The sequence below is a fragment of the Malurus melanocephalus genome, unplaced genomic scaffold (assembly GCF_030028575.1).
Source record: "Malurus melanocephalus ecotype Western Australia unplaced genomic scaffold, MMel_1.1 scaffold_214, whole genome shotgun sequence".
NCBI lineage: Eukaryota > Metazoa > Chordata > Aves > Passeriformes > Maluridae > Malurus > Malurus melanocephalus.
The window spans coordinates 494,141-522,025 of record NW_026623446.1 but is presented as its reverse complement, the minus strand read 5'-3'; the positions used below and the strand labels follow the sequence as shown (position 1 = coordinate 522,025).

Genomic DNA, 27,885 nt, shown 5'->3' with positions numbered 1-27,885 from the left:
TCAGAAAAAAACAATTTAAAGTTTCAAAGTAACAATTACTGCACATCATGAGCTGCTCAGCACAAGTTCTCAAGGCTTAGCTAAACTTAATCCTTTACTAATGGCTAATGAAAAACAGTAGTCCAGAAACTCTTCCAAAAGGTAAGAAGTTTCTTCTCTAGTTCCTGAAGGGATCATCCAGAAGAAATTTTTAGGATTATTCCTTCTCCTTTGGGATTCTGGTAGACATCAGCCAGATATCACTCACCTGAGGACAGCATCTGATACATCAAGAASAGTCTATTAAAAAGGAAAACATAATTGAGTTCATTTTACCTTACAAGTACAGATCCAGACTCCTGCGGTAGTTAGCTGCACATTTGTGACAGGTACAGGAACTGTACTTAACCAGGAATTTCTAATAACTGATGATAAGAAACAAGCCCTTCTCCTGAAAWCACATGCTTATTTAATTTTTCTTTTTATTTTTGAATTAAGACAAAAAAAAATCTCTGGATCTGGCTGTACCATCTGCAATGGGATAATAAAATATTTGATGAACTCAATTCTTTGATCTTACAAAGGGAACTTGCTGCTTTGTGCTGGCCTCTAGTGATTAGTTGCAAACATCAGAGCAATATCATCACCTACAGTGGTCCCCATCTTCCTGTGTTTAGCTACCACAAACACATACAAATTAGAAGATCATCCTCAGACTGCTTCTGTTCTACCCTCACTGGGTTTTTAAATCTTTGCCTGTATGTGGATATTGGATATAACGGAGCTGGCCAGAAGTTTAGGTTTTTGKTTTTTTTTTTCTGTGAAGATAAATGGCAACATAAACATGTGACAAGGACTAGTGGAATTTCTCCAGTGATGTGCAATTACCCCCCATGTAGCTACTGCAGGTCATTACAGGCTGTATCCTGCAGAGAGAGTGAAAACCTGCCAAGTTTCTGGTATAATACCAGAAGACAACTACAAGAAAACTGGATAGGAAGCTATGTGGAAGGTATAGTTTTTGGATCATGTACATAAATTACACAGCTGGAAACCAAAAACTAGCAAGCAGAGCAGTGTGCGGACTTCCAGGTTTGTTCTGGACACAGCATTGCCGCTTTTGTGAGCTACTGCACCCATGCTGGGAAGGCAGGCCAGGAAGCCCAGCCAAAAGGGCAAACTGCCACTTGTAGGCCCATCCCAGCTTCTGCAGAACGAGCTCAGATGTGCCAGGATCACATACTGGGCTGCTCCCAGGGTCAGAGAGCATAGACCTACCCTGGGACTCACAGCGTGAGAGCTGCACATTGGATGTACTCTCTGTTTCCTGTACAGAAACTCTGGATTGCTCTAGGGATCGGACTTGGATTAATTCATATTAATGAAATAAACCTCTGCCGTTYTCCTCCAAACAGGATTGCTTCACTTCTAACACAAGCAACAAGTGAGTAAAATCTAGGCAAGTCCTCACTGCACACTGGTAGCAAGAACAGTGACTCGAAAAGCAGTCAAGACAAAATCCAATCCCAGAGCACCCTGCACGTCAGCAGTTACCACAGCCCACAGGTTTGGCATCGATTCAAACCTCTAACATGTGATACCTACCACCCTTAACACTGAACGTTCAGGGGTGCAGTGCCTTGGCAATAAAGTTGCTAAACCAAGCCTTATCATGAGAGGCCTGGATTTTAAAGTAAACTCCTCAGGTGGAGAGAAGGGGTGGAGGGAAGAAAGGTAAAAGGCAGGAGGGGAGGGAGGAAAGAGCCAAGGCTTTTCCCACTTAATCTCCTTTACCCTGGGAAAATGAAAGCATTACAGCTGTTTCTCAGAGGCCTGGAAAAAGTGGTGGTTATCAACAGAAATCTAATTCACGTCAGARCTGGGCAGATCACATTTTCTCCCAGCTGAAAACTAACTTGCAGATAAAAGTTTGAAATAACCTTCATTTCTGTTAACAAAAAATGCCCACAGAACAAGAACACCCAACAGCAGAGCACTGGAACATTTGTTACATGATATGTCCCTCACCTCAGAGCAACGGCAATCTGCTGTGTCCATCAGACACAGATATAATTACCTTACACAAAAGGCAGTATTCCAACCATGGTGATTTTTGCTAAATCAAAAGAGTAAAACATTGCACAAGAAGAAATTGAGAGAGAAACCAGCTGAAAAATAAAACCAGACAAACAGGTTCTACAAACAGGTATCTGATACAAAAGGTATCTGATACAAAAGGTATCTGAGTGCAAAATTAATCAGCTTTTACTCCAAGGATATTTACCTAATTTTCACTTTACAGCCACAATCAGTTGTATAAAACCACAATATGATGCACTAACATTAARGCTTTGGATGCTGGCCATGAAATAAAAGCTAAGAGTCTGAAACCGAAGAACAGTGATACGAAGACAGTACAGTTATCATCACAGGAAACACATGCATATTACAAGCCTGACAAGTACATGTGGACAAAAATTTGAAAAATCTCTCTCACATGTTCCCTCATATTACATTTTCCTTATTTTAAAACCTGCACAACTGCAAATCCTCCCTATGAGAGAAAGAGAAGCCCCAGGTTTTTTACAATCAAGCAGTTATATAATAAAATAGCATCCTGCGACCTTTAAATGCTTTTCCTTTTGACCTTTGTGTTTTAAAGTGCACTATGCTAGGAAAAAAAGAAGCTAGAAGCATGACCCTCTGTTTCAAACCCTCTGAAAAGAACAGGGTTGAATATTGCAAGGTCTGAGATAAAGACGGTGGTTGCCTTGATTTGGCAGTTTGGTAGTTCAGGGCTTTGGCACAGGAGCAAATAACCCGACCACTCACAGCCACCGAGTCCCAGCCATTCTGGGAAACAGGGCTGAAGTGGTTTTCTCCTGACCGTTTCTGCCCAAAAGACAACTCAAGCTGGGCAAATCTTTCTTTTTATTTTAAATGAACTGCACACCAGGAAAAATTAAAGACCACTCTTAATAGACAACCAATCTAAAAGGCTTCAGAAYTTACTGTGTAGGTGGACATAGTAAATATCACCTCCTCTTTTTGAAAGAAATAAACTAACAAACGCACATAAATATGCTCCAGTTGTCAATAMTATTAAACATACCACCTTTTAGTCCAATTTATCCTCATTAACAATGAGCTGGACAAAGAATTACAGGAACTATTGGCTGTGCCAATACCTTTTACCTCTGAGTAATGATTCAGAAAAGTCTTAACCAGTGTTAAAACATTCTCCTTAACAAAATTAAGGAAAACAAACTCTTTTAACAACATTCCTGAAAAAAACAGTACTGACAATTTTAGGATGAATTATACATTAAAACCATGAACAAATGATAAATATTTCTGATACACAGAAACACATTTACCCAGTTCTGTGAACTCATTCACTAACCAGTTTCATTGAAAAGAAGGGTAAATAAAATCAGCAATAAAGCAGCTGTTTGTTTCTTCTCTGTATGTGTGACCTTGGGAGAAAGTAAGAATCAACAGGGCTGTGTTAATGGTAGGACTTAATGATCTCAGTGKTTTTTTTTCAATCCCCAATTCCATGATTAACTGCAGCTGACAGAAAACTGTAACATACATTTTGTATTTAAGGTGTGGAAAAMCAGGAACTTTTAACAAGCCCAAGTGTTCATTAACATTTACCATTGTTATACAGCACCACTCTGAATTATTCACTGAGAATCCGAATATATATAGAAGTATCCCTGCTATGTAGGGTCTTTCCTCTGAGATAAAATTGTGCAAACCACATTCCTTTAAAGGGGAGTTTAGCAACAAAAGCTAAATAAAGAGGGAAAAGGGCTCCCAGCAGCATTCTTATTTACAACTTGGTAAGGCACATTTTAAAAAGTGAAATATCCATTTCTGCCCGTGTCTAAAAGAAGCAAAAAATAGATGAGCATGACCACCAAAGTTAATGACAACAAATACAASATTTAGATATTTTCAATTAAAACAAGTCACTAGGTTATAGCAAGCAAGACCAGCTTTTTCATATGACAAATATGTGTAAGGACTACATTCCAGTTGCCAAAATCTGATGGCAAAGAGCCCAGCTGATTAGCCAACTGACTGCTGAGTACATTTTTCTTTAATTCTGAACTAGGAATATAGAAAGAAAAGGTGGATTTTTATTTTTTTTTTCTGAAGCATCTGATTTCAGCCAGAATACCTCATTCTCTAGGAGTTAAAGACCATCTCTAAATGTAGAAGCCTCCTCAGCTCCCTGGCTCAGGTGCTCATCCTGACTAGGTCCTGGCTATGTGTCTAGAGGAAGCTTCTGTTTCACACATCACATACTTTCACATGCCCTGATTTGCTCTGGAGACTTGTTCTACTGATATGGAAATAGAATTTATGGGGTATTCCTATCCTAAGGAAGAAACAGGGATCAGAACTAGAGGACATCAGTCCTCTGTTGAGAAAAGAGACTCATAGAAAATAAGTCCACATTTAAATGAATGAAGAYGAGCATACAAATACTGGAATTCCAGTATGATTAACAAACATAACAAAAGACAGAACACATAAAAACATACTACCTTCTTTTCAGTGGTGCTTGAAGTCTTTGATACTAAYGCTGTTTCAACAAGACCCTGCTCAAGTAAGGAGTCATATTTTATGCTTCTTTTTCTGCTTCTCCTCTCCTTGTTTGCTGGCTTTTGTTCATTTTCCTCTGACTGAGACACATCTGCACCATTGTCTCCACAAATGGAAGATTCAAAAAGAGGCTTCCCATTCATGTAGGTTTTAGTGATTTTCAGCTTTATCTCTGGAGAGCCGTTCTTGATAGGAGTAGTGTTGGGGGGTGTTCCAACTCCCTTTATTTCCTGGGGTTCAAAGCGCAGCTTTGCATCTTGGGCCCCGGACTCGCCATTAAACACCCGAGAGGTCAGATCTTTCAATTTATCAGCGGGAATAAAYGGAAGAGTCTCATGGCCATTGTATTTTTGCATGACACCTTCCTGCAGGGTGGCAGAAAGTTGTGCTTTGCCCAAGTAGACGGAACATTCACGATTCACTTCACAATTCTGGGGTTTCCCATTRGTATTTCCAAGGATCTCTGGTACCTGCTTCATTTTGATGTAGTTAATTTTTTGAGTTAACAGTTGAGAGCTTCTTTTGATGCTAAAGTCCATTCAGCCCAGATGTTTCCAGTCTTACACTGCTATATTAAGATAAAAATACAGAAAATATTTTTAATAATACAGAAATGTCACAAGCTATTAAGTATTCAGATAGACGTCAGCACTAATATAAAAGTCAATGTACTTCATTCAAGTTTTACTAAAAAAAAACTTTGTTTACAATCTTCACAACCAAAATGCCTCAGTATCTGTTAATACGCGTTACAAAAAAAAGTCCAAGAAAAACAGATCTATGAATCATCAATTATATTAAAACAAAAGCAGGAAGCAAAATCACAGCTTTCATTTTAACCATCTGTTAACCATCTACAGCATGACTCTTGCCCACACTAATTACACAAAGGTACTGCACTATTTAAAACAAGTAAGAGTTAGACTTAAGATAGTATCATTAGCAACAACATAAACCAGATGAGTTTATTTCCAAGAACTTGTGCCAGCATAGAAACCCCGCAGGCTGTGTTCCCGTAGCACCCACACCATGGACAGCAGCATCACAGGCTTCTCTTCCTCAYTCTACAAACAGACCTTCAATCTGCCATCAAAACATACCTCCTGCAGAAACATGACAGCTYGGACAGTCCCCAGACATATCCCAAAGCATGCTGGCTTTAAGAATAAAAAAAGGGTGAGCCTGTTGGGCCAGGAACACCAGCCCACCARGAAATAGCTAATCCTTGAGGCCAGTGACCACACTGGGCAAAATTTAAATGATCAAAGTGACTGCAGGAATTTCAGATTTTTCATGACATTATCATCTGACATCTGCTTTTCATATAGAAATTTGCAAACATGCAACAAGCTTAAACTGCACTATTTGCTGCCCTATACAGCAAAGACTGCCTATACCCAGCTCAAAAAGCTAACCCTGCCTATTTCAACATATACCATTGCAGCAAAAAAATGAATYTGTAGAACAACTTCTTTGTGCTCCTAAACCAGGCAAGATGATGGTTTCCATTTTTAAAATTCATATGCACAGATTCTTCATATTACTAGGTCCATTATATATGTGATATAGAAAAATACACCATCATAAATATTACAAAAGCTCAGCACAATAATCATCATATCCATGCTCAAGGTAACCAATTTCAYGTATGATGTAAGTCCAAGGACTGTCACATCAAATCAAAATTTCAYCACATCTAGTCTCATGTGCTTCCAAAAAAGTGCAGTAAAACCCATGATGAATAACTACTGAATTGTCATTTTCTATGGAAGAAATCACTTCTGAATCTCACCACCTTGTTTATTAATGCACATGGTTAYAAGGCTTACAACTGGCATATTCCTCCAACTTGCATATTTGATACCTCTACATCAGGACTAGCAATGTAAACATGTTCATAAGTGAGCACTGCCATAGCCTGGCAAAGCTCCTTAAGGATGTCAAGCCTGAATTCAAAGCAACCGACAAACATGAAACATTTCCATTTACAAAGATGCAGAAAAAAAAAAAACATAACTCCATCACTCCTTAGCAAATGCTTCCATCTTGCTAACATGCTGTTCTAAAATATCTACAACATAAAAGGGTATCTCTCCACACAAGCTATATAGACTCATTTGAGAGATGAAAACCATTCTCAGTCCAGGCACAAACAGCAAGCTGAAAATCTGGCATTAAACAAGATAAGAAAAACAAGTGTACCTGAACTCCAAGTCAATCTACAACAGAAAAGGTTCTAATCTTTCTTTAGTCAGATGAAGTTTGAATTACCAATTAAATTTCTGATAAAAYGAGTAGAAAGCAGCCAACTACATATTAACTTTTTAAAATGAAGAATCAGAGATAAAAGGAAACTCAGAACTCCARCAGAACGGAATAAATAACTGACTAAACCAAAACAGAATTCATGCCCTTTAATAACATCTCTGAAAACATGGACATGAGACAAACTCTCATCCCAATWAATAATGTGACAGTGTTTTAAGCTGTGATTCAGCAGATTTGACTGAAATCATATTTCTCTTAAGAAACAACTGATGATGAATTCTAGAAATTTCTGGGCAAAACAAGTTACGCTTACAGTTTTGGAATGCAAAATTCCTTTTGCATTTGCAAAAAACCCACCAAAACCAACCAAAACACCGAATTGTTGCAAAATCTGTACTTCCTTCCCAAGGATTTTGAACAGAGTAAAGCAGAGATTAGATTTGGGMATCTAAATGCCAAATTCCTTCTCTCAGAGGCAGCAGAGCAGCTCCGTGCGGCCGCAGCGCCCTCCAGTGGGTGCCGGGCTCGGCGCAGCTCCTCCCGGCTGAGGAACAGCTTCTAGGGTGATTCCTCTAAATGCTTATTGGGGTCTGGATTTCTGCAKCGAGACATCTGCATTTCATAATCCGGAATTTGTTTTGTGCTGCTTAATAATAACTCTTACTCTCATCATGTATTCTTCAGGCTACAAAGCCATCAAGCCTGAGGCACACCTCCAAAAGAGCAGTAAATAATATAGTTAAGACTGTGTTACTGGTGCACTCAAATCTCAGGGCACTGGACGAATTRAAACGGTTAGTTTAAGAATTGCGAAACATAAAAATCGCCATAGTCACAGAATAACTCAGACTGGAGGGGGACTTCCTCAGATCATCTATTCCAACCTCTTGCTTACRCCAGATGAAACTGCTTAAGGCTTTGTCTGAACAATGACCAGTAGATAAGTAAGTGAAAATCTATGGCTTAAAGAAATCAAGTTATTTTCTTTCTAGCTAATAAGCCTAAGAGTACTCACTCCCTATAAAAAAAAATAAAGACCAATAAGGCCATGAAGTGCAAGACCCTGAACTTTTGGCAGTTATCTTGATTTGCCTAATCCATCTAAGATACACAGATTTCAAGAACTTCAGCGAGTGAAGGTTCAGTTAATGATTCTCACTAATACAGGTCACTAAAAACAGCTGAAAGAACTGAAAAAGGCTCCTCAAATCACTGGAGCCTAGAGACAAAAAATCCAGGAGTAATACTGGTAAAAGGAAGCTAATGTACCCAGGACAGTACTAAATGGGAAAATGAAGGCAAAGGCAGTAATTTGAGACTGTAAGATTATCAGAACCAGTAGATACAGATTATGAAATATGCCAAACAGACCACATTTGTATGAAGATTTAATGGAACCAAATGAGTAGAGGCTTAAAGTAAGAGACAGAATAATGGGCAAAGATAATTCATGTGAGTACCTATAARAAAATATAATCCCACTGGGGAGATGAGACATGTAGACAGCAATTGGCAATTAGTCACCATCTCTAGGACAACCAATGGGATGGGAATTGCTGATACACATCTCAGTGCTCCTTGCAGAAAATAAGCCACATTGTAAGGTCTGGTTAAATGGAAGTTAGCAAATCTACACACGGGAATAATGAAGGGTTTCAGGGAAGAAGATCAAAATYGAAGCCAGGTACATTTTGCACCACYTTCACTAGACAAGAATTCATGGTAACCCCATACGGGAGAAGGACCAGGCCTTTTCTAGGAGGACAAGAGAGTAGAAAACAAAGGACAAGGAGAAAATAACCATCAACGGATAACCAAACAGCGCTGCTGTGAGTTTGGAATTAATGCAAGGAGATGTAGAAGACAAGACATGAAAGAATCAAAYAAGATAGATCACAGACAAGATCTGGCTGATTCAAGTTGTAAGAGTAAGGTCCTGAAGCAGCTGAGCACACAATTAGATTTGGTAGATAAATTCGAGTGCACTCATGCCGGACCACCATATCACACAGAAGCAAAAGCAATCCCTTATCTTTTTCTAGATTGCTCTGTATCTATTGAAAAGGAAAGTGGGGGGAGGGTAGGGAAAGGATGGGACAAAAGCACCACACGCTAGTAGCAGCTAATGAGCTTAAGCCAGTATCGTCCCATATTGAATGTCTGGTGACCCAACAAGTACCATTTTCACTAACAAAGGGGAAAAAACCCATTATAACCAGGAGTCTGCTGAATAAACATGATATTTTGGCTTGTGAACAAATAGCTTTCAGTATGTAAAAGAAGATTTCTGATCAGAGGAAGGTCTCTAGATATTTTAATTGGACAATAACAGGACAATCCTTGCAGTGGCTTTGTACACATTTTCATACTAAAAAACCAGGATCTATATAAGGCAAACTATCTTGCAGACATTTTAAATCATGTATTAATTACTTGAAAGTCCATCATCTGACAGGAGTCATGAGCCAAATACAGTTACTGTGCATGTCAGACTCCTCCTTCAGTGCCCAGGCCACTATCATTTATGTGATATTTATTAGTCATTTCTTCCACATCTGCTGTAATTTCAGAGATGCTTTCCCGGTGTGTCAGAAATAATGGAGTACTCCATTCCTTGCAGTTGTGCCAAAGGGAGTGAACAGAGTAAGTAACCACCAACGAGCATCTCTATCAAGTATCACTTTTGTTTTGTCTAAGGGTTTTTTGACTCTGCTAAGTTACTCGGGCCAGGCACAGGGAGGCAGGGGGGAAAGAAGGGGAAGATGATGCACCTCACTACAAATTCACAGTAAGAGAACTTTATCCACAAAAGCTATTTTTATTACCTACAAATCAGGCTTTCAGCTGGCACAAAAAAGCTAATAGATAGCTGTTGCTTTTTTTCTTTTGAGATGGCTTTCTGGTAAGTGTTCTCCATTCTCTCATCAGTTTTAAGACAAAAGGTCATTACTATTTTCAGATTAGAATGAGAGAAAATACAAAGAKATTAAGAAGGTTACAACATATTCTTGCTAATACATTTGAAAACTTGAGTATGCTTACTCACATTATCTTGTATAATATTGCTAAAATACCAAATAGCAGTAGAGAAGTATTTACTATCGTGTAGTACACTGTAACTGTTCTTCACTACATTAAAGCAATGAAAAATTACCAGCTCTATCCAGAAAATTCAAAAGCATTATCTCTCATRAAGAAAACCTTTACTCTAGTAGCTGAGGTAGAACTGAAAATATACCAAACCTTTTTAAAAGTTTGCCACGAGTCTTAGGAAAGTTTAAAAAAAAAAGCATTAGTCTAATAGTTTTTTTCAAAAAATTATTTTTAATGTAAAAGCACCTGAAGTAMAGACTTCATTAATCTTGCATTAGAYATACAAGATAAAGCACATTTTGAAAACTGTGAGAAAAGTTAATGTACTTACAATTGCACTTACCACCAATATTACATGCCACCAAATACTTTTTTGGAAAAAAAAGAGGTATCCACRTTTTTTAATTTGCTTTGGATTTGCCTTTTTTTTCCTGATGGATAAAATTTCAGAACTTTAATGACATTGCTTATTTGCATGAACCAAAACAAGTATTTATGGCTTTATCAAGACAATAGGTAACACCAAGTTGTACACTTGAGAACTTCAGAATGGCAAATTATTTCTTCCCTTTAAACRCCACTTACTACTGCAAAAAAATAAGTTTACAAAATGGATGGACTTCCTGCTSTTCCTCAGGAAAAGCTTTTGCAACTAACCCTTTTCTGGGGACAAGGCTAGAAGATTCTGTAAGAGGATTCCTCCCCTTGAGTTCSTTTTCTTCAAAATTGCAGAAATATTCTTCCACTGCTGCAGAAATTTAATGTCATCAGTTCCACTCTGGCTGCTGGAGGTGGGTGAAGCAATGAGATAGATTTGAGTAAAATCAGATTCTTCTAAATTCTGTATTTCTATCTGAAGAGAGACTACAGATACTACTGTGGTGGGACCAMAGATCAAATAGAAAAGAATGGCTTCTCCTCTGCACATAAGCAGCAAGGAACTYTGGTGCCTAAAATGGTAGGAACTAGTGGATACAACACCAATATTTACTAAATACTAAAAGCACCCCTAAACAAACTTTTCTGTGTCCTGGAGAGCTCCAAAGGGAATAGGACTCAACATACAGCCAGAATACCTACTCACCTTAGGCCCTTGCTCACCAATGAAATGATGTCTCTGTCTCTCAGGTGGCCAGAGTTGTGCACCTGGCATCTATGTAGCTTGGAACAAAGAATCAAACACAATCTCACACAGCTCAGCACTTAAGTGCAGAGTTCCTTATTTAYGCCACTTTCTCACCTGGTCTAAGACTAATTTCCCACACCTTTTTAAATTCCACTGCTTTTTCTTGCCAGCATCCTACCACTGCTCCTCGCACCACACTTTCAGGATCTGGATCCTCTGGCTTACATAATATTCACTGCAGCAGATAAACACACTATCATCTGTTTCCTCTTTACTTTGGCCAATGATTCTGCCCTTATTCCCATATGTAGCTATGACAGCATAGCAATTGCCTGAAGCTTCACCAAGAGAATCATAAAAATTTCTGATTGTGCAAATTCTGAGGGAATTCAAGAAAAGGAAGATCAAATCTGGGATGATGCATCAAAATGTTATAAGTCATGAATCAAACTGCAGTGTTAACAAAACGTTATCTGCTACACCTCTACAGAAATCAATGTCTCCCAGATCTGATCAGGCAGCAACTAACTTTAATCCAGAGGCTACAATCATTTTGCCTAAACCCTGACAATCCTGCTATCYTTGTCTATCACAGCATTAAAACCTGTTCATCTAAGCGGGTGCATTGAAATGCCAGAAGCATGCTTGGTGCACTGGAATCATTCTAAAAACTATCAGTGACACACACTGGCTRTAGATGAGGCTCTGCCAACACTAGGAAGGCCCAGCTGTATGCGCACAGAGAGCATAATAATCCTAGAGAAGTATTTGGCCATGTTTGCTGTTATTTACAGAGGCAGCAACACACTGCACTGGTAATGCACCTCTCCAATGTGGAATGGCAATGTGTACAAATAGATGATTTCTTTCACCCAGTACATTCAATTCAACTTTGTATCCCATAGCATWAGGTAAAGATCTGGAGGGTAAAGTTCACAGGTAATCAATCCTGATTCCATGGCACTACAGAATTTTACTTACAGACATGCACCATTCACAAAAACTGCACATATCCACATCTGACCAAYGTAACTGATTATAATGTAATCCTGGCCATACTATGCTAATTCTGGTCTCCTGCACACAGACCATAACCATTTACACACAACTACATTAGTAATTCTATCAATGTATTACCTTGAAGCAAAGCACACACACACAGGGAACTGGCAAATGTATGCCAGGAACACTCAAACAAGGCCCGAGACTTCAAACATTAGACACTCTTCAAACAAATCCAAATGCTTGCTATGAAGTGGCCTTTCTGGTTCGGACATTTCTTGAAGTATTTCCCTGTGCTGGAGCTTTACCATGCTCCTGCCAAAATGCATTACCACCATGCATTCTTAATTCCTTTTTTATTTCTTTTGCTACATCAAAAATCTCTCAGAAAGTGATTATTGTAACTGTTAGAGGTAAAAGGTCTGGAATTTGAGTTTTAAGTTTCTGTAGATATAGCGTACCATAGTTTCACTTGGAGACAGAAAGACAAAACACTTTCCTGTCTAACAAACCAGTTCCTTCTTGTCCACTTTCCAAAGCTTCTGTGCTGAGAGGTTTGCAGTGGGTATCTCTTGCCATTTTTTGCTTTCCTCTCAGCACAGTACTAGCTTTGTGCAGTATTTCACTGGCTTATCAAATTTAGTTCTTTAGACAAATTCTGTTGTACATACTTCTCATGGGAAAATGTAGTTCTGACTGTAGAAATAAGGAGTGTTAAACAATTGTAGCCACTCTCCTTACTTGCAGAGTTTCTCAGCTATCAAAGCTCAGCTATCACAACTATTTTGAGCCATTTCAAGCTTTCACCTGATTAAAAGATAATGCATATGCACTTTCTGCTACGCATTTTAAGACTGGAATTTGTTTTTTGCACTAYTGCTGAATTTCAGTCACATTCCACATTTAATCCCAGCATTTGTTTCTAGTTTGTTCAGGAGTGCTACTATAAACCAGATTCTGATAACCTGCATTTTGCACTCACAGAAAAATCACGTTAATTTCATTCTGAAGAATCTGATTTAAAGTTGATGGCAATTACTCCATATAGGGAAAAGATCCATATTCATATCTTTCACCCTACACTGCTCTACATGGTTCATWCTTTGGCTTAAATCCCTCTGGCTTTATTACCAGACTAGAATCTAGGCATTCTTTACTACAGAGATAACTCCCCARTTTAGATGTTTCTGAGTGCCAGTGCAGTCAGGATCTTTGCTCTGATGGCATCCCACCAAGGCTGGCAAGTTCCACAATTGATTTATCTGATACATGATCTTGGGAACCTCAGCTYCACAGACTAACCCATGCCACAGCAGGAACATTTACACTTCTGCTTATTAGAATGAATAAATATGTGAAATGGGTCCCGAACACCATGATAGGAGGCTCCATTACTGCATATTCTTTCTAATGCTTCTTTTGTTTTTTTGGTCAGTAGCTTTTCAAAATATTTCAAATTACATTTAGGTCAGATTTCTTATGAGATCTTCCCTAACCTCAGCCTTCTCTCTTGAATATATTTTTTCATATAYTATCTCAGCTTCTGCTCCTTGGTGTATCTCTTGTTTACTACTGCAGAACTCAGAGTACAGAACAACAATCATTCCTGTTACGTTTTTTGACTTTGGAGAAGAAAACATGGAATTCTGATCTTAGCCCTCAGGGCCAAATATGTTTGAAGATGATYTGTATACTCCGAGCTTGGCTCAGTTAGTTGGAGCATGGTGCTAATAATGTCAACATTGTGGGTTCAATCCCTGTACAGGCCACTCACTTCAGTGYTGGACTCAATGGTCCCTGGGTCCCTTCCAACTCAGAATTTCTGTGATTCTGCATAAAACGCATTTTTATGTGTATTTTAGCATAGATTTGAGATGCTAATATTTTAGTACTTTTTATGAGGCACAAAACCAAAGAGATTTCACAAAGACTGTTAAATGGTCATCTGTGTCAGCCAACAGAACAAGACATCCTTGTGCTTCTCCAAAAAGACACGGAAAACAGTATCCTTCACAGACAGCAGAGGAAAAATGAAGTTCCTATGAAAGTCAAGTTCAATAGCAGATCATGCTGCAGTTTTCCAATCATTTGCCACCTATGTATCCTTACCCAAATAGGACTATAAAATAGCTCAAATTTGTGCTGGGAAGCTGAACACCAAAGTTCAAAAGAAGATCAAATTGCTATCTTGCACCAAGATAAAAATAGGACAAGTTAAAATGATGGGAACAAAACTAGAAATGGACCCATCACCTGTTGAGCAATCCTAGCAGTAAAAACATGCTTAAAGTCACTTATGTATTTTATTARCTTCACAGTAAGTCAAATATGAGAACCTATATCAGTGGTGCTCCAGGGCAAAGTCATTTTGTCCAACATATGAAAACTGTGAAGTACATTAGGTCCGTGCTTCACTTTTCCATATTCACTAAGTGCAATTTGATTGTTGTGAAACATTCAAAAACATTTTCAAACATCTATTTTCCACATGTAGCTCATCACATCATGGTACCATAAGAACAACTTCTATCCAATGGTATTATTCCTCCTTAACATTAGCAAGGACAGTAGAAACCTTGCTTTGGTTCAACCATGAGTCACAGATATTTGTTCAATGCACACAAAAAGCATTTTAAAAAACTCAGTTTATAGTATAATCTACTGTATGCTTTGCACAGAAGTTGCTTTATGAATGTACCAGAGAGCCARCAGATTACCTGGTGCTAAAGTTTAGAACTGCTCATCAGGAAGGTTAATATTTAGTCCATCATACATTACTTACCATCACAAGGTATTAGTATATATGACCTGTTCACCAGGAATATTGTGTATTTTTGTAGCYTGCTATTCAACCAAAAGGGCAGCAGAATTGAGTACAATCTACATTCTCCTTCTAATACATTCCAAAAACTTCTCTTTCTGCTGATGCTAGAAAATACAAAATAACTATTACATATGTCACCAAACTCGATAAAAACATTACATATAAYGTCTAATATATCACTTTGGTAATCCTGTCAGTGTAAAATGACAGAAAAAAAGGTAAAAACATTTATACAGCTACCTCCAGTGACTGCAGGTCATAGATAAACTAACCTGAAGGCACAATTAAGTGAGAATTTAGGTTTCTCTCTTTTCCTTCAAAAATATTCTCAGAATCAAAACCTTCCAAATAACCATTAACTGTATAAAACTGCTGGACTGACCCATTCAACCAACTACATGAATTTACAATCAGMAGGGTTACTACTGGCACATCAACAAGGCTGCCCTTACCTTTACCCTTCCTCCCAAGTGCTCCACAACTATGCACCAAAGGAAATTTGGACTCCCATGCCAAGCTCTGAAGAGGAATTATTTTCTCCCTTCACCACCTGACCACTTATCCTGGTGCCAWGTTCCATCTCCACTTCTCATTTTCCACCAAGATTCCAGTACATCCTCGGTGAAGACATTTCTGAAAGCTATAGCCTAATTGGAAAATTATGTTCCCTGGAAACATGGAACTTCACTTAGATCCACTGGAGATGGGGCTCTGAGCAACCTGGTCTAGTGAAAGGTGTCTCTGTCCACAGCAGGGGAGTTGGAAATAGATGATCTTCTTCCAACTGAAAACATTCTGATTCTATGATCTCCATTCTTCCTACATCCAAAAGCTAGATTTGAGAATTATACCAGATCTATCACATCTACTCAACCGTAAGGCCATTTCAATTCTCTTTTCAGGAAAGTAATGAAAGAACTCAAATAGTATAGCCACAAACATGGTACTAAAACATCTAGTCATCATCATCTACTGCTATTATTAATCCCTCCCAAGCACTTCCTTACTGATGCCTGATTACTGACTGTTAGGGAATCTGTTRTTTTCAGCAACACCACTTAGTGGATGCTTCTCACTCTACAGCACACAGCTGTCAGGGAGAGGTTTAATTCTTTTTCCCAGAAAAGGCCTTTACCTTGCCCTATACAGGAAATACTTGCAATTTCCATGCATTAAACCATCCATGCATTAAACCAACCATGCTTAAAACCTTAGAAATGTCTTGTAGTTATGTAAGCAGGAATGACCAGCGGTGACCGAAATGCTGCAATAATTCTGCCTGTATCTTTTCCTCATCAGATGAGACATCCTTGATGCAGGGATCTGTGCAGAGCAGGTGAACATTTATGCACCCCAATGCAGTCAATAGGCTTTGATCGACCACAAGGAAACACATTTATCAGGCTGGAGAAACAAGATCTTGCTTGGGAAATGTACTGACACTGGTGGAACAAAAAGCAGGCTCAGTGCAGAAGTGAGAGGTGAAAGGGCCACAAACAATAGGGCACTGAAAAACAATCTCTTCTGGCCATTCCTTTGCTATTTTATTAGTGCAATGTTTTGGACACAAACTCACATGTATGTGTATATTCACCACCCAAATACTAGAAAACCACCCCTCAACAATTATTTTTGCTTCCAGTCTAAACCCAAGCAGGGTTGGTCTTGCTGTAATATCCAGTCTATTGCACGCAGGCAGTAATTTAAATGTAATAATCTCACCTGCAAAASTACCAGTAGCTTCAGAAAAGGCACACAGTCCTACAGACAATAAATGCAATTTTTTTTAATCTTACTAGCCATTTGTTGGATTCATATTGAACCAAAAAAGAAATATATTTTTACTTTCCATCTCCAAACTACTTTAAATCTAGACTCTTAAAGTATAATGACCTAGTTTCTTTTGACATTTTCAAATAATATTTGATAAACTAGTAGGTTTTACTGTACTTTTAATATCTGGATTTTTCCAAGCATATATGAGGACAGTCCTATAACCTTCACAAGAACTAGCCATAAAGTCTCCAGGAATATTTAGAATCTTTATATTCACATACTGAAAAAAACTGTCAGATTTTCTGATGATTGCATACTAGACAAAAATCCCAGATGATTTAATATATAGGTTATAGGTACTTACTGAGGCAACCAAAAATTGTATATAAGTACTAAGCCCWGGGTAGCTCTACAAAACAGCGGTTTAATGCAATGATTTCATCCAACAGTCAAATTCAAATAATCCACAGTCAAATTCACCACACTGTGAAACAGAGGAGTTTATTAAGGTTGATATGCTACATTTCCCAAGCAAAATTCCCACAACAAACAAATAATAGCTTCAGCAATAAGTTTACAGATATTCTACTAACATATAACATTTTGGTAAAGAACCAATTTAGTCTTGCAGCTGAAGCCACACATTCCATGTATAAGGAATTTTAGTAACCATGTATATTTATATGTCTGCTTAAGTCACCAGCAAGGACTCYTTGCAAAATCTATTACAAACTTCACTGCCACCCTTTTCATACCCTTCCTTGGATGTATGAAAAGGCTAAAAGCCAAACATATCTCCCTTTTTTTTTTTTTTTTTAAGCAGACCTATTTAGCTTGTTCAGTGTGGGCAGCCCTAGCTCCTAAATTTAACAATCATTATAAATCAATTTTAATGCAAATGCCAATAAGAAACTATTCATGCACACAAAATACATGGGCACTGATTGATACCAGCCTCTTGTCTTATGTCTGTTAGCAAGAAGCCTATTTTCTCTGAAATCTGCTTAAATATGGTGTTTACCGTCTCTGCACTTCTACTAGTGTTTACTCCTCCTTTCAGCCGACATATTTAAAAAAAGCCAAAACCAAAAAGCAAGTATAAATACATTCAAGAAGTATGGCAAATTCCCTTCTCCACCCCCAGAGCAGTAAAGCCACAGCAGATGAGCTGTAACTATGGCCTTGGGAATACAAGTTCCCCAGGCWCTTTTACCACACAAATATCAATTCAAGTTACAAGAGCCCTATCCTCTTATACTTAATGAAGATTGAGCCAACGAGCCCGCACGCCTTTGCAGGAATGTTTTCTTTCCATTTTCCTAACAAGGCTCTCCTCCCATACCGGTCCAGGATGGACTGCAGAAGGGTCTAAGTAGAAGGATCATCACACCAGTGTTTAGTGGAGGAATAAATCAAACATGGCTTCCCCCTCCATACATTTTCAGAGTTACATTCACTCCTGCTGCCGTACAATCTCAGACCTACCCGGGGCCGAGGGGCAGGAGCAGCCTCCACCTCCCCACACTCTCACCGCCACGGGGGGGACATTTGCAGCCTCACGACCCCTTAAGGGGGCGGTTTAAACCCTGAAGAGGTTTTTTTTTTTTCCCCCTTCCCATCGGCCGTGTCCCCCCCTCCGGTTTTCTTTCTGATTTGCACTGATTGATCTTCCATTCCCCGGAGCAGGGAGGTGGGACGGGTGGGCACCTCTCCCTTACCCCTTTATGCTACCCCCGACCTCCCGCAGCGCCAAGGAAGAGGAGGCGGTCAGGGGGGAAAGGATGAAGCTGCAACAGCCGGGACTCCGCTCGGCATCGCTCCTTTCCGCTCCTCCGCCACCCAGAAGTCAGGCCCAGCCAGCGGCACAAATCCTGCTGCAGCCTCCGGGGGGGCCGAGGGGCAGGCGGGGGGACCCGCGGCCCCGCAGCGAGGGCCAGGTAGCGGGGGGAGGAGGGGGGAGCGAACAAAAAAACCATCCTCCGGGGAAGGGGGAAACGGGAGCTGCGAGCTGCCCGGGCAGCGGCGGGAGATGGAGACGGTAAGTTTGAGGGGAGCGGAGCCTCGGCGGAAGGGGASTCCCCGGGAGAAGCGCCGGGGCGAGAGGGGGGCGCGGATGCCCCACCACGGAACCTCCCGTCCCCCACGCCGCCTCCGCTGCGCTTTTGCCGGGCACGGCCCGCGGTCCCGGCCCGGGAGGGGGCTCCCGATGCCCGCGGCGAGGCGCGGGGCCGGGCGGCAGCATCCCCGCGGGCGGGCGAACCTCGCCGCCGCCGCTCCCGCCGCTCCCGCCTCCCGCCCGGGGCCTGCGGGAACGTGCCCCGGGCGCCTCCTCCCCTCCCGCGGGGGAGAGCCAGCCGCGCTCCCGGCCTACCGACCTGTGCCCTAGCGCATCCTTCTCCCCGGGGAGCCGGGCGAGGCGGCGGCGGTATCTCGGTGCCGGGGAGCGGCGGGAGCCGAGGCGACACAGCGGCAACAGCGGCGGCGGCGGCTCCGGCGGGTCCTGCGCGGCGGCCCCGCCCCCTCCTCCGGCCAGAACCAGCGCGAAAAATCGGCGGCGCTGATTGGCCGCCGCCGCCGCGCGGCCCCCGGAGCGGCCGTTTCAAATCCCCCCGCGCGGAGCCGCCCGCACGCGCGGCCGCGGGAGCGGCGCCCGCCGGGAGCGGAGCCGGGAGCGGAGCCGGGAGCGGAGCCGGGAGCGGAGCCGGGAGCGGAGCCGGGAGCGGAGCCGGGAGCGGAGCCGGGAGCGGCGCCCGCCGGGAGCGGAGCCGGGAGCGGAGCTGCGCGGCCCAAAGGGGACAGCGGACCGGGAGCCGGGGCAGGGAAGGCCACGGGCCGAGGTGGGGCCAGGCCCGCTCCCGGGGAGCCTGGCTCGCCGCCCCCAGGTGGGCGAGAGCGCGCCCAGGGCCCGCCCACCCCGGTGGGAAACGCTTTTAAAAAAAAAAAAAAAATCTTTACGTTGTTGTTATTTATCTTCCCCGGGGTACAGGGATGCTGGCCGTGAGGCGTCCCCAGGTGCACAAGAACGCCTTAAGAAACCGCCCCCCCCATAAGAGAATATACAGAGGTCGGTGAAAAACATTTAGTTTTAAATGTCTTTATGTTATTATTTTATCTCCTGGCCGGCTAAAAAGTGCCCTCCTCACTGCTGGTTTCAGCCACCGTACACGTGCGCTTTCTGAAAATCCTGATTTAAGCCAAATGTTTTGACTTTCCTTACAACTGCATACAATTTGGAGGCTGTCGAATGGTTGTAAGAGCCGAAGTGTGCCTGGCTGCGAATTATCCGGGCTGTCTCTTSTGGAAGTACGGCCTGGGTTATTTTATTTTTTTTAAAGCTTCCATCAAAATAAGTACATGTGCTTGCAATTTGCCAATTGAAAACACAGCTTTTTTTTTCCATTTTTTTTTTTTAGTCAAATCGTTAAACAGCCGTCATGTTACAATAGGAACAAATATTCTTATGAACCGTTGCACCAGATAATGTAAAGCAGGTAATGGCCAGCTTTTTCAAGCTTTCAATGGTTTAATAAAGGATTTATGGAGCACTGAGAACCTGYGTTTGTGTACAAGGCAGAGAGCAGAGTTCCTCGGTGCTATGGATACTGTATTAACCTGGTAGCTAAGGACCTGTTGCAACTCCTGCCAAAGGTAAACAGATGATAATTGGGGCGGGGGGAGGGAAACATTCTAGCATCACACTTTATGGATAATGGTGAAATTAGGCCATCTGTTGCAGAAAGGCTCAGACTATTTATTTTTTTGACGTAATCMTTAATTTACTTTCATATGTTAAAGTTTGTTGATGTTTTTAGGTGAGTGTTTAATGGTGGCTGCAAGGCAGTTAACAGCAGAACAGTGAGAATTTAGTGCTAAGTACTTAGTAATGAAAATCTTAATCATCRGCTGATTAAAACTTTAAGATGAAGGTGGCTGGAGATCTGTCTGTAGTRATAAAGGTACCTTAGCTTGTTTTTCAGCCTTGCAGCCTACAAAAAGAAAATACACTATYTTTAAGGTGTTAGGCAAACAAGATTTAGCTTCCTAATGTCAGTGTTTACAGCACTAAAGAGAAAGTGCCATTACATTTTAAAATAGCTAATTTGGATTAAGAGTTGTGATAGTTTAATCCAGCTTCCTTTCTAAAAGTCAGTTACATGCATTCACCGAAAAACTGAAGATCCTTTCTAATTAAAAACAGAGACACCAGTATTAATTCAAATAAACAGAAGTACAAGTATGTGAATCCTGTTGTTTACATAAGGGGATACACAGGCTTGCTTTTCTTCCGTAGTGGAACAATAAAGCTAAGGTACTAAAAGTACAAAGCATGACATGTATGCAGGGGTGTTTTCTGTTCCCCCCCCCAAAAAAAACGGAATTCCATAAGAAACATTAATTATMAATAATTGGCATGATACAAATGCTTTATCTATGTTCTCTTGGGAACAAATTCTGTGTGCAGGCCCAATGATACAAATTCATCTTAATGTGTGACTTACAAAAGAGAAACAGATTTTAATTTTGTACTTATCACTAAAGCATAATGTCCTACAGATAACATAGTTCCGGTGTTTCCCTTCTGTGTCAGTCCTTTAAGGTGTAAGTGGAAGGATTTTGTTATCATGGTCAAGGTGACAAATTTTCCTTAGACCTTGCAATTTCTGTAGATCACTGACCTTGCCCAAGAGACCAAGATTTGCAACCATGTAACTACCTCCTGATAGACCCACCATGCAGATTTCCAGGAAAGCTTATGCTGGGAGTTAAAACCTTTAGCTGGAATACTACTAGTTTATATTGTAAATAAACACTGGTGCACAATTGTCCAATGTCTTGACCCCTTTAAATAAAAATTGTGCTTGCAGGTTTTTGGTTTTTTTTTTCAAAAAAATTGTCTGTTTCCTTGAGCTCTTATTGTGATAATAAAGATATCTTGTTTTTCTACTGTAGTACACAAAGAGGCTGGTCCTTTGCAAGTGGGTATAGTTATATTACACTTCTGAAAACTGAGCTCAAAAAGCTTTAACTCTCAAGGTGTAAATGCAATGGAGTGCAGAACAAGCTTGTGCTGACAAATCACAGGCATGCTGCATTACACTTGAGTGATGGCTTTAAAGGAGTTGAAGGAAACTAATCAGCTTATAATAGTCGCAAATTCCCAGGCTGAACCTTTTGGAGATTTTGTTCTTTTTCATTATATTTTCTTGTGATTTTGAATTAGTCAATATTTTTTAAAGTTATGATTACAATGACCTATCCAAGAAATATCAAAGATGCACAACTAGAGCAAATAGAAGTATTCATTTTTTAGTGACTCCTGTTTCATTTGGTATCTAAAATGTTATTGCTTCTAACTTTCAATTTTTCATGAATATATAGTGTTAAACAGTATGACAATTAATATCCCTCTTTTCAATTCAAAGGCATTTAAATAAATGTAGTGGTTGCATATTGTCCTAGAAACATTTAAATATTTTTGAGATTATCAGTTAGTYACTAGGCCAAAAGATAATTTGTAATGCAAACACTTTTTAAAGACCACTTAGTCAGCAATAACTGAAGCCAATGCCCCTGGCTTTAGRCATATGCTAGGATGTGCTGGAATTCTGAAGGTGAAGGAGGTTTTGTTTTGTTGCCACCACGGGGACAGTCAGTGCYGGACAAGCCAAGGCCTTGCACTGCAGTTGCTGTAGTTCCTCTGCATTCCACATAGCGCAGGAACAAACAAAGTGCAACAGCACAGAACTCCTTCCTTGGAGAGCTTGGTCAGTGCTGTTCACAAGGGGATGGAGCACGTTTTGGAGTACTTGATGCCATTAGAAGCAATGGGGACCAGCAGTCCCTGTGCTGAAGCTTYACCATTTCCCTGGCAAAGGCAAAGAGCAAAGACAGCGCAGCTCCTGAGCACGTTTAATGTCATTGTAGATCTTTGTGGCAGGGGCCTCATGTCTACATTACTYTCCTGTATGGATGCTAAGGACTGATTGCTTTCTAAATTAATTTCTTGTACCCATTTTTGTTTTAGGATTTTATATAATAATCTGTCTAGTATGTATTTTCCTGAATGCAGATTATCTTGGTGGCAATGTTAACTCAAAGTAGTGTCAAACTGAAGTTACGTGACTGTAGTCCATTTGTCAGTCAGGTTTGCCCAGATTAGTAGAGCAGCACATCATGTTTGCATTTTTCTTTATACCAAGGTGTTTAATGAGATAAGGACTGCTTTAGGCCATATAGAATCTACAGATGTAATTTTTTCTTGTTTCACAGACTTTTCTATGCATTAGTCGTGAAACGGAAGACATTACAGTTCAAACTGTGAATACACTGGTAAAGTTAATGCTGCTCATTTTCCTGTTTTGGTGTAGCACTGATGCAGAGATACCTGCTCTGTGTTGTGCCTACTATCACYGTGACATTTTCATGCTGGCAGCTGGCAGCCCATCACCTGAGCACTGACTTTAGCCAGCAGTCCATGCTTTTTCTTTGGATTAACAGAGAGTAATCATTGCTTTCAACCTGTCTGAACCCATCCTTAGCTATGTCAACTGTAGCTAGACAGAGACATCTTCAGTATGTCAGTCCATGTGTCATCAAAACTGTTAAGAGAAATCTTTATCAGCATGTATGTGTTTATGTCTTGGACCATGCTGCATATTGCATCCTGTTTAATATGAACACAGTGAGCTGCTGATCTAGAATTAAGGAAGAATGAAATATGAAATTCAAAATCAGTGTTTCAAAATATTTTTTATCAAGTGGAGCATATTCATCATAAATTGATAATAGGAAATGTGTTCTAGAGAACTTATACATTTGCCAATTAACTTGAATGAAAATTCATTGAAAATGTTTACTTGAAAAATTTGACAGTGTGTATTAGAATCACTTTTAAATTATCTTGAAAATGAGAAGGTACAGGCTTTTCAGACTTTTTGTGTAACCCCATATAAAAATGGAGTAATGGTAGTTTTTAATAGAAAGTTGATTCCTTGAAAAAAAAGAAAATACTCTAGTTGGAGAATTTGAAACAGAATTAGTCTCTGTCCAAATGAGAGACATCTTAAGTGCAGCTACAGTATATGGCTTAAGTATTGATCAGAGTAAAATATGATTATCTGAYGGAAAAACGCTTAATGTGAATCTTCTTCATACTACGAGTTATACAGCAGTCTGTTCACCAGGTATGTTTTCAGATAGGAAAAGAATGGAGCAAGTGTCACTTTTCTTGCAAATACCTCTTTGTGTTTACATCATTTGTGCTGAGCAGAAGGAAGGGAAGTGTAATTGAGGGAGCAAAAGCAAGAGGGAAAATTGAACACATGAACGAGTGGGATACATCTTTAGGGCAAGACAGAGGCCAGGAGAAAGGAAAACTGAGGAGCATGTCCCTGCTGTTTTCCAGTGTTGGGATGATAAAAACCAGCTGTATACCAGTTTTCAGCAGCTAACGTCCTTCAGCCTGGTATAAGTAACTTCAGTGAACTAATAAATTTATCTATAGAAGTTATATGTCTCTAATTATCTTCAACATCAGTATGACTTAATTTAAACATTGCTGACATTCAGAATAAAATAAATCTAATCTATGTAGAAACACACAGCTTGAGGATTCAACACATATTAACTCCACTTTCTATTTATAGCATAGTATGTTACTGTTTCTAAACATAAACTTAGGGGTATAAATTTCAAAATAAATTTATAATCAGAATTAATTTTTAGTGCAACAGAGCAAATATATAGTTTTTTGCAATATGTTGGCACACATTTCTAAATCTTAAACTTTAGGCTTAACAAGCCAAATTTTAGCTTTTGAGGAGCTATAATGTAGGTTTGAATTTTAAATTCTTTTGCATTTCAAACTGCTGACTTATGGTTAATCTTCATGTAATTATTGGTCAATGATAATCACAATGTGGTAAGTTATATAGCAATGGAAGTCTTGAAGAGTAGGTTTTTTTTTTATTTTGGCAGAGAAGTGACTCRCTATTTCTACTTACTGCTGGGGCCAAAGAATAAAGTTTGTTAAGGGTTGAATAGGCCARATAGATAATGCTACTACTGTTTTCAGCAGATGCTAATGCAGTGTTTTATTTTGCACATGTATTAATCTTTGCTGCCTCAGTACAGAGTGGTGAGGGTAACTCTGTCGGTCCTAAAGGTTAATTTCATTCTTTTTTAAGGCATGCCATTATTCTGTTAACAGTAATTGCTCTTTTTTTGAATGATTAATTTGATCATATGAACTGTTTCTAATTATGTTGGTGACTGGCAATTTCCTGTACTGAGAAATTGTAGCTGTGATCATATCCTATTTATTCAGTAAACATGCCTGGAGAAAAATGCTCACTGACAGGCATTTTCAGAAATATCCACTAATTTAAAGAACTGTTTGGAGACTTTATATAAGATGCTTAGCACTTGTTTTACATTGGTGTTGAGTATGTGCAAATGTACTTGACAAATGAGGGCTGAAACAACTGGATGTGAGGCACAGGATGAGGAGRTTTGCGAATGCAGGCATATCTGCTAAATTATCACCTGTGCTGTCACTGCTGTGAAAACTGAAAGGAATGGGATGTGTTTCTTGTGCATTTTACAGTGTTCTTACACTCGAGCTGGATCTGCTCACTGCTGTAAGCTCTGTTTGCTCGCTTCAGTTATTGTTAATGAGCCAGAGCGTGCGCTGTGCCAGTCAGCGCAGCASTAGAGACTCCTGCTTGGTGAGSCAGCCCTGGCAGGGAGCAGAGGGCTGCTGGGCTGCCTGCAGGAGTCACACTGTGCTCCACTGTCAGCAGCTCAACMCTACACGCAGCACTGACCCCRCRGAGGCAGTACTGGCTCCAGTGCCAAATCTGCATCCAGTTTACAAACAGCAGAAAAACACTGGGTCTGTCTCAGCTGCATTTACAGCAGCTGAGATAAACTGTAATTCAAATGAAGAATGTACTCCGCAGAGAAGAGGTGCTGGGCTTGACCATGTGTAGGACACTGGCTACATGAAGACTCACCCACTGTCTGCTGTCTCAGGCGGAAGCTGGGCATGGTTGTAGTACCGCTGTGCTAAGAATAGCATMATTCCCATCAAGCCACTGGGTGTTGAACACTCCTTTTGCAATTGCTACAGCAACTGGCCATGTAGTATTTGCTGAAGGGCTGATGTTATGTGCATCTTCCGGGTCCGAGCTGGAATAAAGCAGGAATAAACTGTTTGCACTGGTTCCACAGAAGATGATARGCACTTAAATGGCATTCAGAATCAAGGAGTCTGTGATTCAAAGCTCCAACTTCTGTCTCACCTCAGAAGTAYTTCAGAGGGCCCAGAAGAGATGCTTTTCCCTGTTACTAAAAGTACACCACTGATARCATCACCAGGAGATGCAGTACCAGGATCCTGAAACTGAGCATTCTCTCTGGTAATCTGTCATTCAAAGCCTTCAAAGGAATGCATTCAAGGCCTTCAAAGTGCAACAAAGTGCTTTGTCACAGCATTTCAATTTAAATGCACGTTCTAGATGTATTCCTTACTTCACYTACACTTGCAAAACTGTTATATTTGACTTATATTTGGAATCACTCAATCACATGAGTCTTCTCTGCWGCCCCAATTCTTAATGTTCTAATAYAGCTGTAATGCCCAGTGCCTCCAGGGACTCTGGTYTAGCCCACTGTAGATGTGCAGGAACAAAGAGCTACAAGCCTTTTTATGTGCTCCCTGATTTGCCTGTAACCTGCCCTCGAGGATTTTTACAGGCAGGCAGCCTGTAGGCCTAATAGGGTATGTCCCTCACAGTAAATTAAAGAACTTCATCAGATGTTCACTGTTTCATTAGAGTGGGACCTGTGATCCCTGCCCATTGCACACACGCTGCCTCTCATTGTGCATATTGCCTTTCCTGATTACCTTTGCCACCTCTAAGGTTGTGAATCAGCTCAGGCACTGCTGCAGTTCTCAGCCTGGCGTGCAAAGGCAAACCAGCTCCCTTCATGAAAGGATCACAAGTTCTGCTTTAGTGTTTTGAGCCAAAGAGCTTCTACTGCTGAGCTATAATCCATTGTCTGCCTCCATCTGCAKGGTGCCATCCTAATAAATGATGAGGGGTGCTCTCAGAATTTACCACTTTGCTGACTGTACAAACAGCAAATAGAAATCTGAAGGATGCTTTGGACATGCTTTTTTAAAATGCAATACAAACACAGTGAATGGGCCTCTTCAGAAATCTATGGATATGCCCACCCTGGGATACTTGCTGGGCCTAGCTGATTCAGGAAAGAACATAAAGAAGTCATTGATTCAATATGAAACATTTACCCAGGAGTTGTATTTGAATAGCTCAGGTCTCAGAATGAAATTCCATTTTGATAATTGTCAATATTCATAAAAAAWTTACTGTGGCTTCTGAGAATTAATTTCTAGGTTGGTTTAAATAACCAGTTATCATATTTCCTTTTCTTTTCATGGTATTGTAGGCAAATTAATTGTATGTWAAGTCTTGAATAATTTAAAATATTTAATTTATGACCCAACTATACTTGCCTTTTAAAAGTCCAAAGGGCAGAGGCCTAAGCCTTACACATTCATATGGCACCCACCCAGGAGCCYTCAGAATGTGGGTGTCCTGTAAACAACACTGAAATACAAATGTTAAATACCTTCTGAAGGTAAGAGCCATGTTTTTTGCAAACCTTTTGCACATTCATGTATGTGCCAGGCAGGCAAGCACTCTGGAGTTTGAAAGATGACCTCCTTTTGAACTATAAGCATCCCATCTCAGTATGATTCCTAAGGAGAAAATCTTGTTCCAAGCATTTTGGATTTATGYAGACCCTGTGGAGTTCACTGGTGGGTTTATTTGGCAGGTGGGCCTTATTAACCTGCCAGCAAGGGACTGCTTGACCTGCTTAGGTTTGTAGAGCTTGTAAATAAAGATTCTGTCAGGGAAGAGAGATTCTCTTGTGCTTCAGACTATTTATATCTCTTCTAACTGTGGCTGTTAAAGCTTATAAAGAAACAGAAGGTCTGGGATGTGAGACAGAAAACCCTGAGGGAGTTTTACGTGTTGTATTTGGATTGCTGTGTTAATATCCTAAAATAAACACAGCATGCCAAAAAATGGGGAATATTTTTATTGTAATTATTATTAACTCAAAGACATAATTTATTGGTTATTGAATGGAGCATGGCTGAGCTTGGCTG

At 40.4% G+C, this 27,885-nt stretch overlaps 1 protein-coding gene across 7 annotated transcripts in view; it reads right to left on the bottom strand.

Moving 5' to 3' along the window:
* Nucleotides 1-27,885, bottom strand: part of NSD2 (nuclear receptor binding SET domain protein 2) — a 99,927-nt gene that overhangs the window by 55,770 nt on the left and 16,272 nt on the right. For 5 of the 7 annotated variants that reach the window (XM_057374031.1, XM_057374035.1, XM_057374038.1 and 2 more), the window contains exons 1-2: nt 19,061-19,197; nt 4,539-5,164 (exon numbers count right to left, since the gene is read on the bottom strand). In XM_057374031.1, coding sequence (XP_057230014.1) covers nt 4,539-5,135 — 597 coding nt within the window. In that variant the 5' untranslated portion in view covers nt 5,136-5,164; nt 19,061-19,197. Of the gene's footprint in view, nt 1-4,538; nt 5,165-19,060; nt 19,198-25,699; nt 25,875-27,885 lie in introns of those variants that run through there. The other 2 variants (XM_057374032.1, XM_057374033.1) reach the window with 2 other exon arrangements.